Source organism: Bombus fervidus, chromosome 8 (genome assembly GCF_041682495.2).
Source record: "Bombus fervidus isolate BK054 chromosome 8, iyBomFerv1, whole genome shotgun sequence".
Lineage (NCBI taxonomy): Eukaryota > Metazoa > Arthropoda > Insecta > Hymenoptera > Apidae > Bombus > Bombus fervidus.
In genome coordinates, this window is record NC_091524.1 from 1284127 (window position 1) to 1297500 (window position 13374).

Below are 13374 nucleotides of genomic sequence, written 5' to 3' on the forward strand. Positions count from 1 at the left end.
AAAATTACACTTTAGTCTCTTCCTTGAGTTCTTTGAATTTTTTTTAGGAGAAGGAAAAACCAATGACTATGGAATATTTTGAATGCTATTTTTCGAAGGCGGATATAATGATATAATACTCGATATAATGATAGGAATAAATGAAACGGTAGAATATCTGTTTGTAATTTGCGTGCATGATACGCAGTACAGTTTGAAGGCCAAGCATTAACTTTTCTTATCGGAGTGTCATGTTTGTGAATTACTCGAGAAATGATAGACAGAGTTTTGGTGCGCGCGTTTAGAAGTTCGATGACAGTTTCAAAAGTCTGGCCGTATAGGTAGGGCTTGCGAACAAGGTAGCACGTTCCTGTTTCTCCTCGCGCATGCACAATAATGTACCATATTGTCATAGGGTTGAAATTTCCATGGACGGTTCTGCAAATTTCGACCATGTCGAAATCTATATTTCGTGGCGTGCAAAAGAGAAAGGGCTACATAGAGAAAGAGAAAGGAGCGAATTATATTAGAAGAATTGAGATAGGGAATAGGTGAACGAGACGCGATGTTTCAAGAGGGAGCAAGAAAGAAACAAGCAATGGAGAAGGGAGAAAGAGTTACCACATGCTGTGGGTCGATAATCTAGCACTAGCTTCACGCTCGGTACAGGTGTACCCGTAACTCGGTACATCTGTACCGAAGAAACGCAGTTCACTCATCGCCAGTGCGAAGAGAGAGTGAGAGAGCGTAAGAGAGAGAGAGAGAGAGAGAGAGAAAGACTAATGTATCCGTACCCAGACGATCGTAGACAAGGGCTACTGCACTTATGAATGAAAATCGAAGTTTAGGTTCGGTTCTGACGCAAACACATACATGCTTATCTACTGTCTCTCTGCATTTTCGCATGCATTTCAGCCGCTTTTAGATACTGTACTGCTATCGGACAGTATAAATCACAATCTCCTATACGCGATTCTTCCATATCTTCACCGGATTTTTCTATGAGATGAATAATGCTTTTTCTACTTCTTACACAGACGAAACATCAAACGTTTTGATGTTTTTCGTTACATCTGGAAGAAACGTAATATTATATTTAAGATTTTTCCTTTTCTCACAAGTCAAACAAATTTTACTACATGATGCTTTGTTTTCGCTGGTGTCATCGTTTGTGGAGAACGCATCCAGTTTTCTTCCATTTTACTTCCTACAAGCAAATGGACTTTTTCTGTAGATTCCTATCATTTTTACCCAAATTGTAGACACTAACTTTCGATTTTCAAACTATGGAAAGTTAATCTAGAGAATTGGAAATCCCGCGCTACATGTATTCTGCTAGCAGCAGAATATTTACTAAACAGCCACTCGACAAACGTAGTCTTTTGCATTGCATGTTAATAAAATTCTAACGATAGATTGTATCTCGCTTAAACTGTTTAAAGAAGCCAACTATTGACTCGCGTTAAGGAAAGTATGAATGATAATACAAATGTATAAAATAAAATGGTATGTTTTGATTTTTGAATGAAGAGATTCAGTACACGCGAGTTCCTCTTATTGGCAAATAAGCGAGTAATTGTCATAGCCACCACTAAGTTTTGTTTTTAGAAAAAAATATATAGAAATATGTATTTACACTGGTAAATCTATGTTATATCGTTTATTGTCGAATAAAATGAAATAATGGACTTCGAAAAAGAAGTTATTTCGATGTTCTATTATTATTATTATTTCTATCGTTTTTGATAATATGGTCAAAGTTCGCATCCTTTCTCTGCGTCATTCAGTCATTATTCCGCCTTACTAAAGCGGGAACTGCTATTATGTGCGGTACATATGCACTAAACTAAACAACATATTTCTGTTGATCCGATAAGTGTGTTATAAATTAAATTACTAAATATTCTGTCTCATGCGTACAATGAACACGTGACTAATCGTGTGTCGACCTATTTTTCACTGATTCCGTTCGTATACGCAAACGACTCGGTGTAATCGGAGGTATTCTTATGAGCCAATTTTTGGGTAATCGGCTTGTCTGTTTTGATATTCTATTGTAAGAGAAGATACTGTTCAGAATTGTCACTAGAACGCCGAACATGTGTGTACCAAATTGCACAAGGCTAATATAACATAAAATAATAGTTTCGTATAAATTTTAAAAAATTTCATATCATATTTTGCAAGTTAAATAAAAAAAAATGTTTTAAGACTGTACCTAAATTTTTAAAAAGTTTAATTTGTTTCAATTTTGTTATAATTTTCGATAATTGTTTTAAAAATTCTTCATCAACAAATTAATCATGTACTATAATTTTCTTTGTAATTTTTAAAGAACTTGTTTCATCTTACTATGAATCATTCACACGTGTTTTATATCTATAAGTAAATATAAGTAAATATATGTACAATGTAGAACAATGTCTTGAAACCATGTATCAATTTTTTCACAGCGAAGATTTCTTCAGTTCTTGTTTCAAGTATTCTTCAGTTGTTTGGTTCACAGTAAGAAAATTTACAGTAGGAATTCTAAGAAATATAAATACCTAAAGAAGAAAGTTTCTACTTGCATTCCACATCTTCAATTATGATCGTAGAATTACATAGGTACTTGAGTACTATTTCGTTGTAGCTGTGAGTCCATAGAATTATTCTCAATGTTTGAAGTTACGCAATTTATATCTATGTATGAACTTAGATTACTATTACGTTAAACATATATCACGTTAATATATTTAATTATATTTCAATCATGATCATGGCAAGTCTTCGATTTTGGAGTGACAAATTATAAACGACAATTTATATTGTATTTTACCATGCATCTTTTTTATTAGGACGACCATTGATATATATACATATATACACATATATGTATATATATTTCCATAATTAACTGGATTAAAATTACCTCTTGAGTATATATTGCAGTCTAGTGAATGTTGCGTTGTTTTAATTACATAGTAGTATGTGTTTATATACTTATGTAGTTCTTGACATTACGGTGTTCAGTGCAACTGTACTTGATTTGACGTCTGAATCGCGGATAGAAAATATCCCCTCTGACTAGATACATTAGAACAAAGGAACTGAGAATCGACTTTGACTTTAACGTGATTTCATTTCGATTCGTATATAGATAAGTAATGCTTATCTCTAAGAATTCTGATTTTAACATTTTTTTATATCACATTGAAGTTGTTAATTTGATCTTTTGATTATATGCTTAACTTGAGATAATGAGTAATATCATTTTAATCAGTGAGTTGAACGGTAGTCAACTTTTCAGTGGTATTTCTTTCAAATAAAACGATACACGTGAACGAACTGCACAAATATGCATTAAAAGATAGCAATTTCGCAGATGTTTTCAAGGGAATCTGAAATTATTATCAAGCATGAAATTCTTTTATCGTGCACATGTTCTTATCTCATAATTGTAAAATAACAACTACTGTTTTGTAAAAAGGACCGGTTAGGTATTATATTTCTACATTTTCCATATTCATTTTATAAATATAATATACTATTTTATTTTAACTTTATGTTGTTGGTATATATAGAGATATGTATAATATATAATGATATAATAAGATATGTATTGCACTGAAATGAATGAATAGCTGTAATCATAAAGGTATAAAGATAGAGTTATATGTTATCGCATAAGACGGCGTAAGTGGATGCAATATAGGCATAGAAAGAGAACGCTGCACGGAGGCCTTTTCTGTCCTTGTCTGTCAATCAGGTATGATATTGATACCGCTCGTTAATCTGTGTAACATTTGCATATTTACTGTACGAATGTATATGCGTTATTAGGACAAGGACACAAAGGGCCTCTATGCAGCGTTCTCTCTCTATTCTTGTATGTACCGCTTTCTCAGCTCGGTCACGCATTTTATCTTTATATGCATCGCCATGGGTTGCAGTAGTGGCAGTGGTAAAGAACTTTTGTAGTAGAGGTCGCGATTAAACACTTACTCATAGGTAAGTAGAATGTTGCGGTTGTGATCTTTCAACGTTTGTCATGCAAAGTTCATATCCATCAAGAATATTTTACAACGAGTTATTTGAACTATTACGAAATGTTTTACAATTTCTGGCCACCGAAGGTATATCCGAGCCAACGACGAAATATCTCGTTTATTAATTGTGATCAAAATAACGCTAGAGAAAGACAGTTATTCTCGTAAGCAGTAGCTTATAGATACATACATGATTGCACGAGTGAACAAAGATAATAAAATAGAGGAAGAAAGAAAGTGAACTTGTGGACAGTAGAAGGAATGCGACGAAATCAGCCATTATTCGTTCAGGCTGCTGATTTATACAAAAATACATCTAAAATGTTTGAGCCGACAGAACAGGGAAAGGTAAGAAACACTTGTGAGTTCCTGCTGTCTCTATTCATAGTTTAATCGAAACACTCTGTTACTATCGTAAATGACGTAAACATTCAAGTCACATGCAATAGTTATGGTACGTCAACAAGAGTGAACAAAACTTATGCAGAAGCATAATTTGTTAAATATGATTCGTTTCCATACCTAGGCCAATTATAGTTGGTTGTCATTATATATTTTCATAAAATTCGTATACTTTGTGTAACGATGACCTGTGAGTGAGGTTATGTCTTTGATATCATACGCATCATATCATACGAGCATAGTACGTTATGCTCGTTTTATTTATTTTCTATACGTTTTAATTATTTTCATTTAGTATTAAATAATTTGACATATTTCATATTTGTATATATTGCATAATCAATTTTTAATTAGGATTTATGCATTCATACGGGAGTTGTACTACGAAGTGCAAACACAAGGGAAGATGAGGTTCATAGTCTAGGCACATTAAATATCGTTGAATATGTAAGTAGATTTGATTTAGACTATGATTTATTACTTTAAACAATATAGAATACTTTTCTGTAAAATTGCAGAGTTTTGGCAAATGTATAGAATGGAAACCCATAGAAGACTCCGTAGTATCAGAGAATCAAGATCAAGACCCAGAATGGTCTTTGGTAGATACTCATATCAGACGTACGCGTACTTCATCGGAAGGACCAGATTCTTTTGGACGTACAAGGACTGTTAGAATTTTGTTCTCAGATTTAAACTCCTTTCGTGTAAATCATGGGGGGCAGCAGCTTATATTTATGCAAAAGGATGGTACTACCTATGTTGCCTTCTTCCAGCTATCTAATGCTGAAAGTTTTGTAAATTCTCTAAAAGGATTTATTAAATTTGTAAAGTCTCGTACAAACAGAAATTTGTACATTGTAGTGGATGAGGTCCAATCAGTACTAAGTAAATCATTTGCTGAATTGGACTTATTTCAAGAGAACACTTCAGATTATGTTTGGAAATTTGTAAAAAATTTACATAACCGTCCATATGAAACAACATTGGAAGCATTTAGTAAACTGGCAGATATCTGCTGTAAGTATACAAATGAATTGTGGGATAGGAGAAATATTATTTTTACTTTTAAATTACAGTATACAAAGACCCTGCTAAACGTCCAGTCGAAGAAGCAGTTGCAGATATATTAAATAATTCTTTTACAATTGACGTTCCTCCTCTACCAGTATCAATAGGTTCTGGGGAGGAATATGAAATGATTGGGGAACATGAATTGGGTGTAGTATTACCCCCAAGACCACCTTGTCCAAGAGGTATGGCGGAAATAGTGTTGTATCAAATTATATCGTCAAAAGTATATAAATATACGTGATTATATTAGGTACTCCACTGTCACAAGAGCAGTGGAACAAATATAAGGATCCGGAAGAAAGAATTTTAAATCCTCAAGAAGTGAAAGAAATTATTTTTCATGGGGTTTGTATATATATAGTTTAAATATATATATTAATCGTTTTTCATAAATGGTTTTTATAAAAAAGAAGAAACATATAGAAAGGAAGAAGTACAACATAGAATTTTATTTGGAACATCACTGATTATTTACACATGTGTATAAAAAACAAATTAAACAGATTATGAAATTTTATAGGGTATTGTACCATCATTACGTTTCGAAGTGTGGAAATTTTTATTAAATTACTATCCATGGAATTCTACGCATATTGAAAGATTAGAACTTAAAAAAAAGAAGACTGATGAATACTTCATGATGAAGTTACAATGGAAGTCGATGACGTCTGCACAAGAGAATAATTTCTCTGATTACCGAGATCGAAAGAGTTTGATAGGTAACGTCATAAAGTATTTAAATAGTAATTTACGAAAATATATAAGTTATAATATTTGAAAATATATAAATTTTAGAAAAGGATGTGAATAGAACAGATAGAACGCATCCGTACTACTCGGGTGATAACAATCCTCATTTAGCACAATTATATGATATTCTTATGACCTATGTAATGTACAATTTTGATTTGGGATACGTTCAAGGTATGAGCGATCTTCTGAGTCCTATTTTATGTTTAATGGAAAGTGAGGTTGATGCGTTTTGGTGCTTTGTTGGTTTTATGAACAAAGTGGTATGTTTATTATAGTAAATTCTGAATTGTAAACATTTATAGAAAATTTTAATCAATCATGATTATTATACACAAAACAGAGTACCAATTTTGAAATAGACCAAGCTGGGATGAAGGCCCAATTGTGCCAATTATATACTCTTCTGAGTACTACAGATCCACAATTAGCACATTACTTGAACAAGCACGATTCAGGAAATATGTTCTTTTGCTTTCGTTGGCTTTTGGTACTATTTAAAAGAGAATTCAACGCGGTTGATATAATGAGATTATGGGAAGTATTATGGACTGACTTACCATGTAAAAATTTCCATCTTCTTTTATGCGCATCTATTTTGGATACAGAAAGAAATGTGCTTATGGAAAATCGTTATGGACTTACAGAAATATTGAAGGTAAACTCTAAATTATGCAATTATGAGATATTTATTCTTTAATTAACACATAGTACACATTGCAGCATATAAATGATCTTTCACACCATATTGAATTGCCTTGGACATTATCTAAAGCGGAGGGTATTTATTATCAATTAATGTCAGTTGCGGACCAGTTGCCTGACAATGTTCGCGTAATAATTGGTCTTGAACCTATGAATAAAACGTCACCAATAAGTGAAATAGAAAATGGTGAAGCCTCTGGTCATAATCTCGTAATTGATGGAGATGATGGAGCTGATAGTAATCCAAGGAGAGGTAGCACAGAAAGCGGCAATATTAATTTTGGAGATAATGAAGTTTCGTTCGAACGCGGATTAAATTTATCGTACATGTGAGAACAGGATCGTTCGTTCATCATTATCTGAAGAATGTTGTGCATCAATGTGTTGTTCATTACACAGTCAATTTTGTATCATTTATTACTTTTAAGGAACAACATTTGTAATCACACTCTTCAAGATGAACGTATATGCATTGTTTGTTAAAACAGTGCAGCGATGCCTTTTCGGCACCCAACGAACTTTATCTTGCGCAAATGATTTCGTATTTTCTTTATGAAACGAATCATTTCGACCGAAATGTGATACTACAATCCACATTTTGATCATTATAGTTAGAATTCTGCACATGTCAAACATGACCTCGAATTTATAAAGTTATACTGAAAATAATTGTTAGTAGTGTTGAGTTTTGAGATATTTATAAAATTCACTGTGAGTACGTAAATATTACTTATCTATTAAGTAGGAAGTAGTTTCGTACAACCACATATTCTGTATCTTACTGATGCTTTTGATGCATATGAATTTGGAACAGAGAACAGAAAGGATTTACAGTGTATTTTGACTTTAATCAGTGTTAGTGCTTGTATCATCTTCATTTAAGTTTAAACGTCTTTCTTAAACCTGTATAAAGGCTTACAACTGTACTGTACATTTCTAATAAAAGTCACCTGTTTCATCTTCGATATTCATAATTTCCTTTATTCATAATTTTAGAAATATGAAATCAACTTTTAAAATCTAGAATGACAAATATGTTTACAATTCTTATAAGAATTATTACCTAGTTGAAAATATTAAATTTGAAAAAATTAAAAACGCATTATCACGATCAATTGAGATTGTATATGTATAAAGTAATATAATACTTGTCAATAATTCACTCATTGACGCTCATTATTGTAATATATATGTATATTAGCTTATATTAAGTACTTGGAGAACTAAACACTTATATATTATTTGCCAATGATGATGCTTGTATTATAAAGTAATATAAAATAAATAGAAGATCTAATTTTGTGTTTACGAGGTTGATGTCTTGTCAGTCATAGCCATAATTTCTGTGGTTTTATATAAGTGCGATGATAATGATACTTTTACAAATATAATTTCTTTTTTCATTGAACGAAACGGTTATAAGATATGGAATTTGTTGGTATAAAACGCGGAAGAAGTCGAAAAAAAACGAGAAATTTGAAAAAGCAACGTAGTCAACAAATAAAGTTTGAGGTTAAGTTTGCGAAACGTCGCGGATTGATTTCGGATCGTAATAATATTTTCGTTACTAAAGAAAAATTAATTGTCAATACGATGCAAGCTAATTCTTTTTGGGAAAATTACACAGCTGCCCAAGAATGGCAAAAAAGGTTGGTCGATCTATTTATACTAACTATACAAGTTTACAAAGTTTATCAAAATTTTATCGAATTTATTCAAGAATAAAAATACTTGATATATGATATTAATTTTAGGCATAGCATAACTTGGTGGAGAACACGGTGTATTGCGCTGGAATATGAGAACCAAATATTAAAAGATAAATTAAAATCTTTGGTATGTCAAAGCAGTCAACAGTATACATCACACAAACGGAAAAAGAGTGGATATAAGTATCAGAATGGAGAAGAAAAATGTGAAAAAACCAGATTTAACGAAGAAGCAGAAAATTTGGAATTTCATATAGATGAAGAAATGATGAATTTTTTAGAGCAAAGTATGAGACATAAATTTGAATTGAAAAGATTAAGAGAATCTGAAACATGTATTAAAAAAAGAAAAGAAGAAGAAGAGACTATCCAAGGAGGAGCCACATGGATGCATGCAAGAAATAGTAATGCAAAATTATTATATGGTGAAGCTAGCCCTACGATATTAGCAATGGAAACTGCTCTTCAAACTACGGTTGATAGACACAGAGACAAAGCAAAACCTCAGTATTGGCCAATTATTCCTTTAAAATCATAAATACTAGGATTACCTACATATGTTAAAAGATATATTTTGTAAAGAATTAAATACAATGAAATTTTTTCTATTATTCCTGTTTTCTAATGTACCAGTTATCCAAGGATGTATTTTCCTTTGTACACCATATCAACGGAAGATGACGCTGTCTACCCTTTCTTGGTCAAAGCGTGTATGACAGTCTGGCCTATCTACTTATCAGCTTACTTACCTCTTTTACGCACGCACATATGCGGACGTTCCGACACGCGTATTCGATCACCGGACCAGGTGATGTTTTTTGTATTTAAAAAATATTAGTTGTGTTTTATTTTCTTAAAGTAGTAGTAATTATTTGAAAATCCGAAGCATCGTAAGGAAAGTTGTTTGGTTTCGTAGAAAATTTATATCGATTAAGAATAACGTTAAAATCTACCAACTCTTAGCTATATATAATATAATATATATAATATAATAATATATATCCATATACGCGACAAATGTATAAACGTATGTTAAAATATCATTCGCATTGAAACGTTTCCATATATATAGTAACTACATAGGAAGGGAATCAGATTATGTTAGAAGATGTTACATATCTAAAAGTCTGAAATTAGATTTAAATTAAAAAGATGGTTTAACAATTACTGTATAATAAATAAAAAAAGACCAATTTTGCTTTTACAGGGTAATTACTAAGATTCATTCTATAGCACATGATAAATGGATTTTTTAGGTTTTGCGAATTTCTTTTGATAAGAAATGGCAACGTAACAGATATATTCAGAGAAACGGATGAGAACCGTTCATGCCCTGTTTGCGTATCGAAGATAGATTAGAAAAAAACATACAAAAGAGTTTAGTCAGTCTGTCAATATGTTATCTTACGGTCGATTCACTGACACGGTCCATGGATTTCTGGAACCAGTTCGAAAGGTACCAACATCGATATTTCGGTCCAAAGAAAGCCCCTAATTATCGAGATAACGCGTGTTGCGGTGTCGATACAGGTTACGTGTCGTATATCTATTTTTTTCTGTACTCCCACGGTTTTTTTGAACGATTTGTTACCTTTTTCAAAGTTGAAGATATTTGGAACTCAGCAGTTAAAACTCATTTTAAATAAATATATCGAGTCATTTACTATCTTGTTCCATTTGCCGTGCTCGAAACGGGTCAAGGAAACACTTTTTCAATTTTTATCCGATCAATTTTTTCAAAGATTCAAGTTATCTGGTAGACCGGTACAAATGTTTTTCTCAATTTGTATCAAACCGGTCGTTCCTATGCAAAATAAACGCACAGTACACATAAAAGATTTCATACTCTTCAATAACTTTCATTCAGATCTTTATCGATGAACTTTCACTATGTAATCGCATGTTGCTCTTTATCGCCATAGTCTTGATTTTCTCACGATGCTTTTCTCTATCTGCTATAACTGACATTTCAATACGAATATATTTATATTTTATATTTCCATGTCCACGCGCTAATTACTAATGGACCAAGTTTTCCAAGGTTCGGAATAAGGTGAATCACAGGATGGAAGAACAAACGTTCAGCGTATCTAACGTATCTATTTCGAACTTCTGTTAGTTTTTTCTTTTCTTTTTGATACAATTTCGTATGTTGACTTTTGATCACACTCCAGATTCGTTCTGTCGAGCATTTGCGAGCTCATTGGAACGTTTTAGAGTCTACCTTTCGTGTAACGCATCAAGATAGCGGAAGAGGAGGGAAGAAAGAATGGTAGAAGGGGTTTACTTTTTATCGGGTTCGTGTCATTAGTAGCCGCAACGAGTACTATAAGTTAGTATTAAGGACTCAGAAGTCCAAGAGATGTTTGAAAGACGATCGACGACGATGACGAAGATGCGGTTGTGGATGAGTATGACGACGGGAGCGAGGACGAGGACGAGGATGAGAACGAGGACGAGGACGAGGACGAGGACGAGGACGAGGACGAAGAAGAAGATACCGAAGTACCTACCACCGTTCGCCTTATTAGGCCTCATCCTCTTTCCCTTCGTTCTTTCTACCCCTCTCGGTTCCCCTCCTCTTGCTTTTAAAATCATGGCTGCACGTAACCGTCTACTGATTATATGGATTCGGCGATGATTTCTGATGATGCCCCCGACCCCCGAAATGGTAAAATAATACAGTGTCGTCTCCTAGCCTGGACCCTTTCAGGTCTCGTGGGCCGGTTCGTTAGCGGGGCCTTGGCGCGAGGCACCCTGTCATTATGCGGCTGGTCTCCATCACCCCCACCAGTTCCCAATTTTCAGTGCCCCTCTACTACGCCTCGACGAAATCTCTTACCTTGGTTTCTTCCCTTTCCTTCGTCTTCCCAGTCATCCTTTTTTTCCACCCTATTATTCTACATTAGTATAGCTTGCTGCAGTTAAGTGGAATAAGAAAGTTGGAACGAAGGTGCCCACGGTACAACTGGTCGTCATCACCTTACACATAGGAATTAAGAAACTCAGAAGAAGGAATCGAACGAGGAGAGATTAGAAAACGAAGATATACTGTCACAAAATTGTCAATCTAGTTCTCTAGCATTTGCATTTTGAAATCACATTTTTTACGAAATTCGAGTGCGAAACTCTAGAACCATTCACGACTACTGGCGGACATTCGAAACTGGTAACTCGATCGCGCTCAGTCCGGCTGGATGGACCATCGTTGCACCTTACCTCGCGAGAAACATAGTTACTTCTTCTTTGTTTACTTTTTCTTCCTTTTCTCTTGCTTTTCCATCTTCTTTTTACATATCTTCGTTTTTCTCCTACGCTAGTCGATCTTTTCGGTCAACGAGAATGATACCTTTCTTTATCACGTCGTCACGAGGAAAGGGGTTGTGCGTTCGTTCGTGTTCGAAGCGACGAAGGAAAAGGTAGTAGGCGAATGAGGTATATCGGAAGCTAACAGCTATTGAAATCATCGGGTTCTTTCAGTAAAATTCGTGGACTTTTATCTTCCAAAGATTCGTCCTTGGAAGCAAGTTAGGGTGTAGGTGGCCCTCGCGAACGGCAATCATTTCGCTTAATGACGAGAGCTTTGTCGGTCCTTTCCTCTCTTCGGCCTCGGATTATCGCGGTGTGCTTCTTTTTCGTATCCGCAGATCTCTTTGGTTCTTTCCACTTCTTCTCTATCTCCTTTTTCTTTCTCCCTTTATTTCCGAACTCTGTAATTTTCCCTTAACGGCCATGCCACTGTGCCACCATGCCGCGCCGAAATTGGCGTACAGCGGAAAGATTTCGTAGAAATCCCTGACGTTCTTTAATGGGAAGGCGTCTGAACGGTGACAATAGCACTTCTGTTGTACAGTTTCTTTTCCTTCTTTTTCTCTTCCAGGACGAAGAAGAAAAAATATCGATCCAACTGAAGAGAGATAGAACAAGAAGAAGAAGAAGGAGAAGAAGAAGAAGAAGAAGAAGAAGAAGAAAGGAAGAATTGCGGAGTCAAGGAGAATTAGGAGGACAATCATGGAGAAAATGAAAGAACGCAGAAAAAATGTTAACAATAAAGAAAACGGAGAAGAGTAAGAAGAAAACGACGAAAAAAAAGAAAGAACGAGAAGCGAAGGAAAACAAAAAGGAGGAATAGTATGTCGTCGATAACGATGGTTTCGGGTAAACTCGAATCAACGCAGAATGCATATGTTGAAAAAACGTGTGTTTACGAATATGCGTATATGGCTCGGAGAAGAAAATCGATCAAACGAGAGATTCGGTTTAACGTCCCATGTAAGAATCAAAATTTGGCAACGGGATAGCAAAGCGCGTAATCCTCGTTCGTATTAAACGCGTTACGCGTTTGTGGTTGGATCTGTATCCTGCATCCAGCACCTGTGAAAGATCGGGCCGTGTGGCCGATGGCTGTGCAAACAATACGGACGATGATGCACCATCTCGCGCGCATTGTCCGTAGCGAGTAGTAGTAGGCGGCGGATTTATCTGCCTACTCGTCGTAGAGTCAGGTAGAGGAGCCAAGCGAGGGTCCTCGACCCTGGAGACGCGTCGCGCGAGCCGACGGAACCGATGGATCTTCCTTTCGTTTCAGCTTGATTTCGCACGGGAACGTTGACATTTCCGTTGGTCGCGTAGAATCTCGAACTCGAGTCGCACTCTCGCATTGTCTAGTTTCCTTCTAAACTGAAAGACAACAAGTAACCGAGATTTCGATGAATTCGATGCGCAAT

General features: G+C 34.8%; 2 protein-coding genes across 6 annotated transcripts; both read left to right on the plus strand.

Moving 5' to 3' along the window:
• The first annotated feature begins 3910 nt into the window (after window positions 1-3910).
• Window positions 3911-7901, plus strand: Tbc1d15-17 (TBC1 domain family member 15/17). 5 transcript variants are annotated; one of them, XM_072008021.1, is made up of 9 exons: window positions 3911-4355; window positions 4764-4856; window positions 4928-5429; window positions 5489-5665; window positions 5734-5828; window positions 6004-6202; window positions 6279-6496; window positions 6577-6891; window positions 6945-7901. In XM_072008021.1, the coding sequence occupies exons 1-9, from the start codon at window positions 4269-4271 to the stop codon at window positions 7269-7271; spliced, it is 2013 nt and encodes a 670-aa protein (XP_071864122.1). In that variant the 5' UTR covers window positions 3911-4268; the 3' UTR covers window positions 7272-7901. The 5 variants fall into 5 exon arrangements, with proteins under 5 accessions (XP_071864122.1, XP_071864125.1, XP_071864126.1 ...); XM_072008024.1 differs by having other exon boundaries at window positions 3912-4355; window positions 4905-5429; XM_072008025.1 differs by having other exon boundaries at window positions 3912-4355; window positions 4947-5429.
• Window positions 7902-8046: 145 nt separating this feature from the next.
• LOC139989605 (uncharacterized) lies at window positions 8047-9258 on the plus strand. The gene is made up of 2 exons (XM_072008026.1): window positions 8047-8587; window positions 8693-9258. Exons 1-2 carry the CDS (start codon window positions 8364-8366, stop codon window positions 9183-9185), a joined length of 717 nt encoding a protein of 238 aa, XP_071864127.1. The 5' UTR covers window positions 8047-8363; the 3' UTR covers window positions 9186-9258.
• The last annotated feature ends 4116 nt before the right edge of the window (window positions 9259-13374 follow it).

What these genes read in the sequence shown, in the direction of transcription:
- Tbc1d15-17 (XM_072008021.1), top strand. Translation starts at nt 4,269, where the DNA reads ATGCGACGAAATCAGCCATTATTCGTTCAGGCTGCTGATTTATACAAA. An exon ending in AAGAAATTATTTTTCATGGG is followed by an intron (nt 5,829 to 6,003) that starts GTTTGTATATAT and finishes GAAATTTTATAG; the next exon opens with GGTATTGTACCATCATTACG. An exon ending in GACTTACAGAAATATTGAAG is followed by an intron (nt 6,892 to 6,944) that starts GTAAACTCTAAA and finishes ATTAACACATAG; the next exon opens with TACACATTGCAGCATATAAA.
- LOC139989605 (XM_072008026.1), top strand. Translation starts at nt 8,364, where the DNA reads ATGGAATTTGTTGGTATAAAACGCGGAAGAAGTCGAAAAAAAACGAGA. An exon ending in GCCCAAGAATGGCAAAAAAG is followed by an intron (nt 8,588 to 8,692) that starts GTTGGTCGATCT and finishes TATTAATTTTAG; the next exon opens with GCATAGCATAACTTGGTGGA.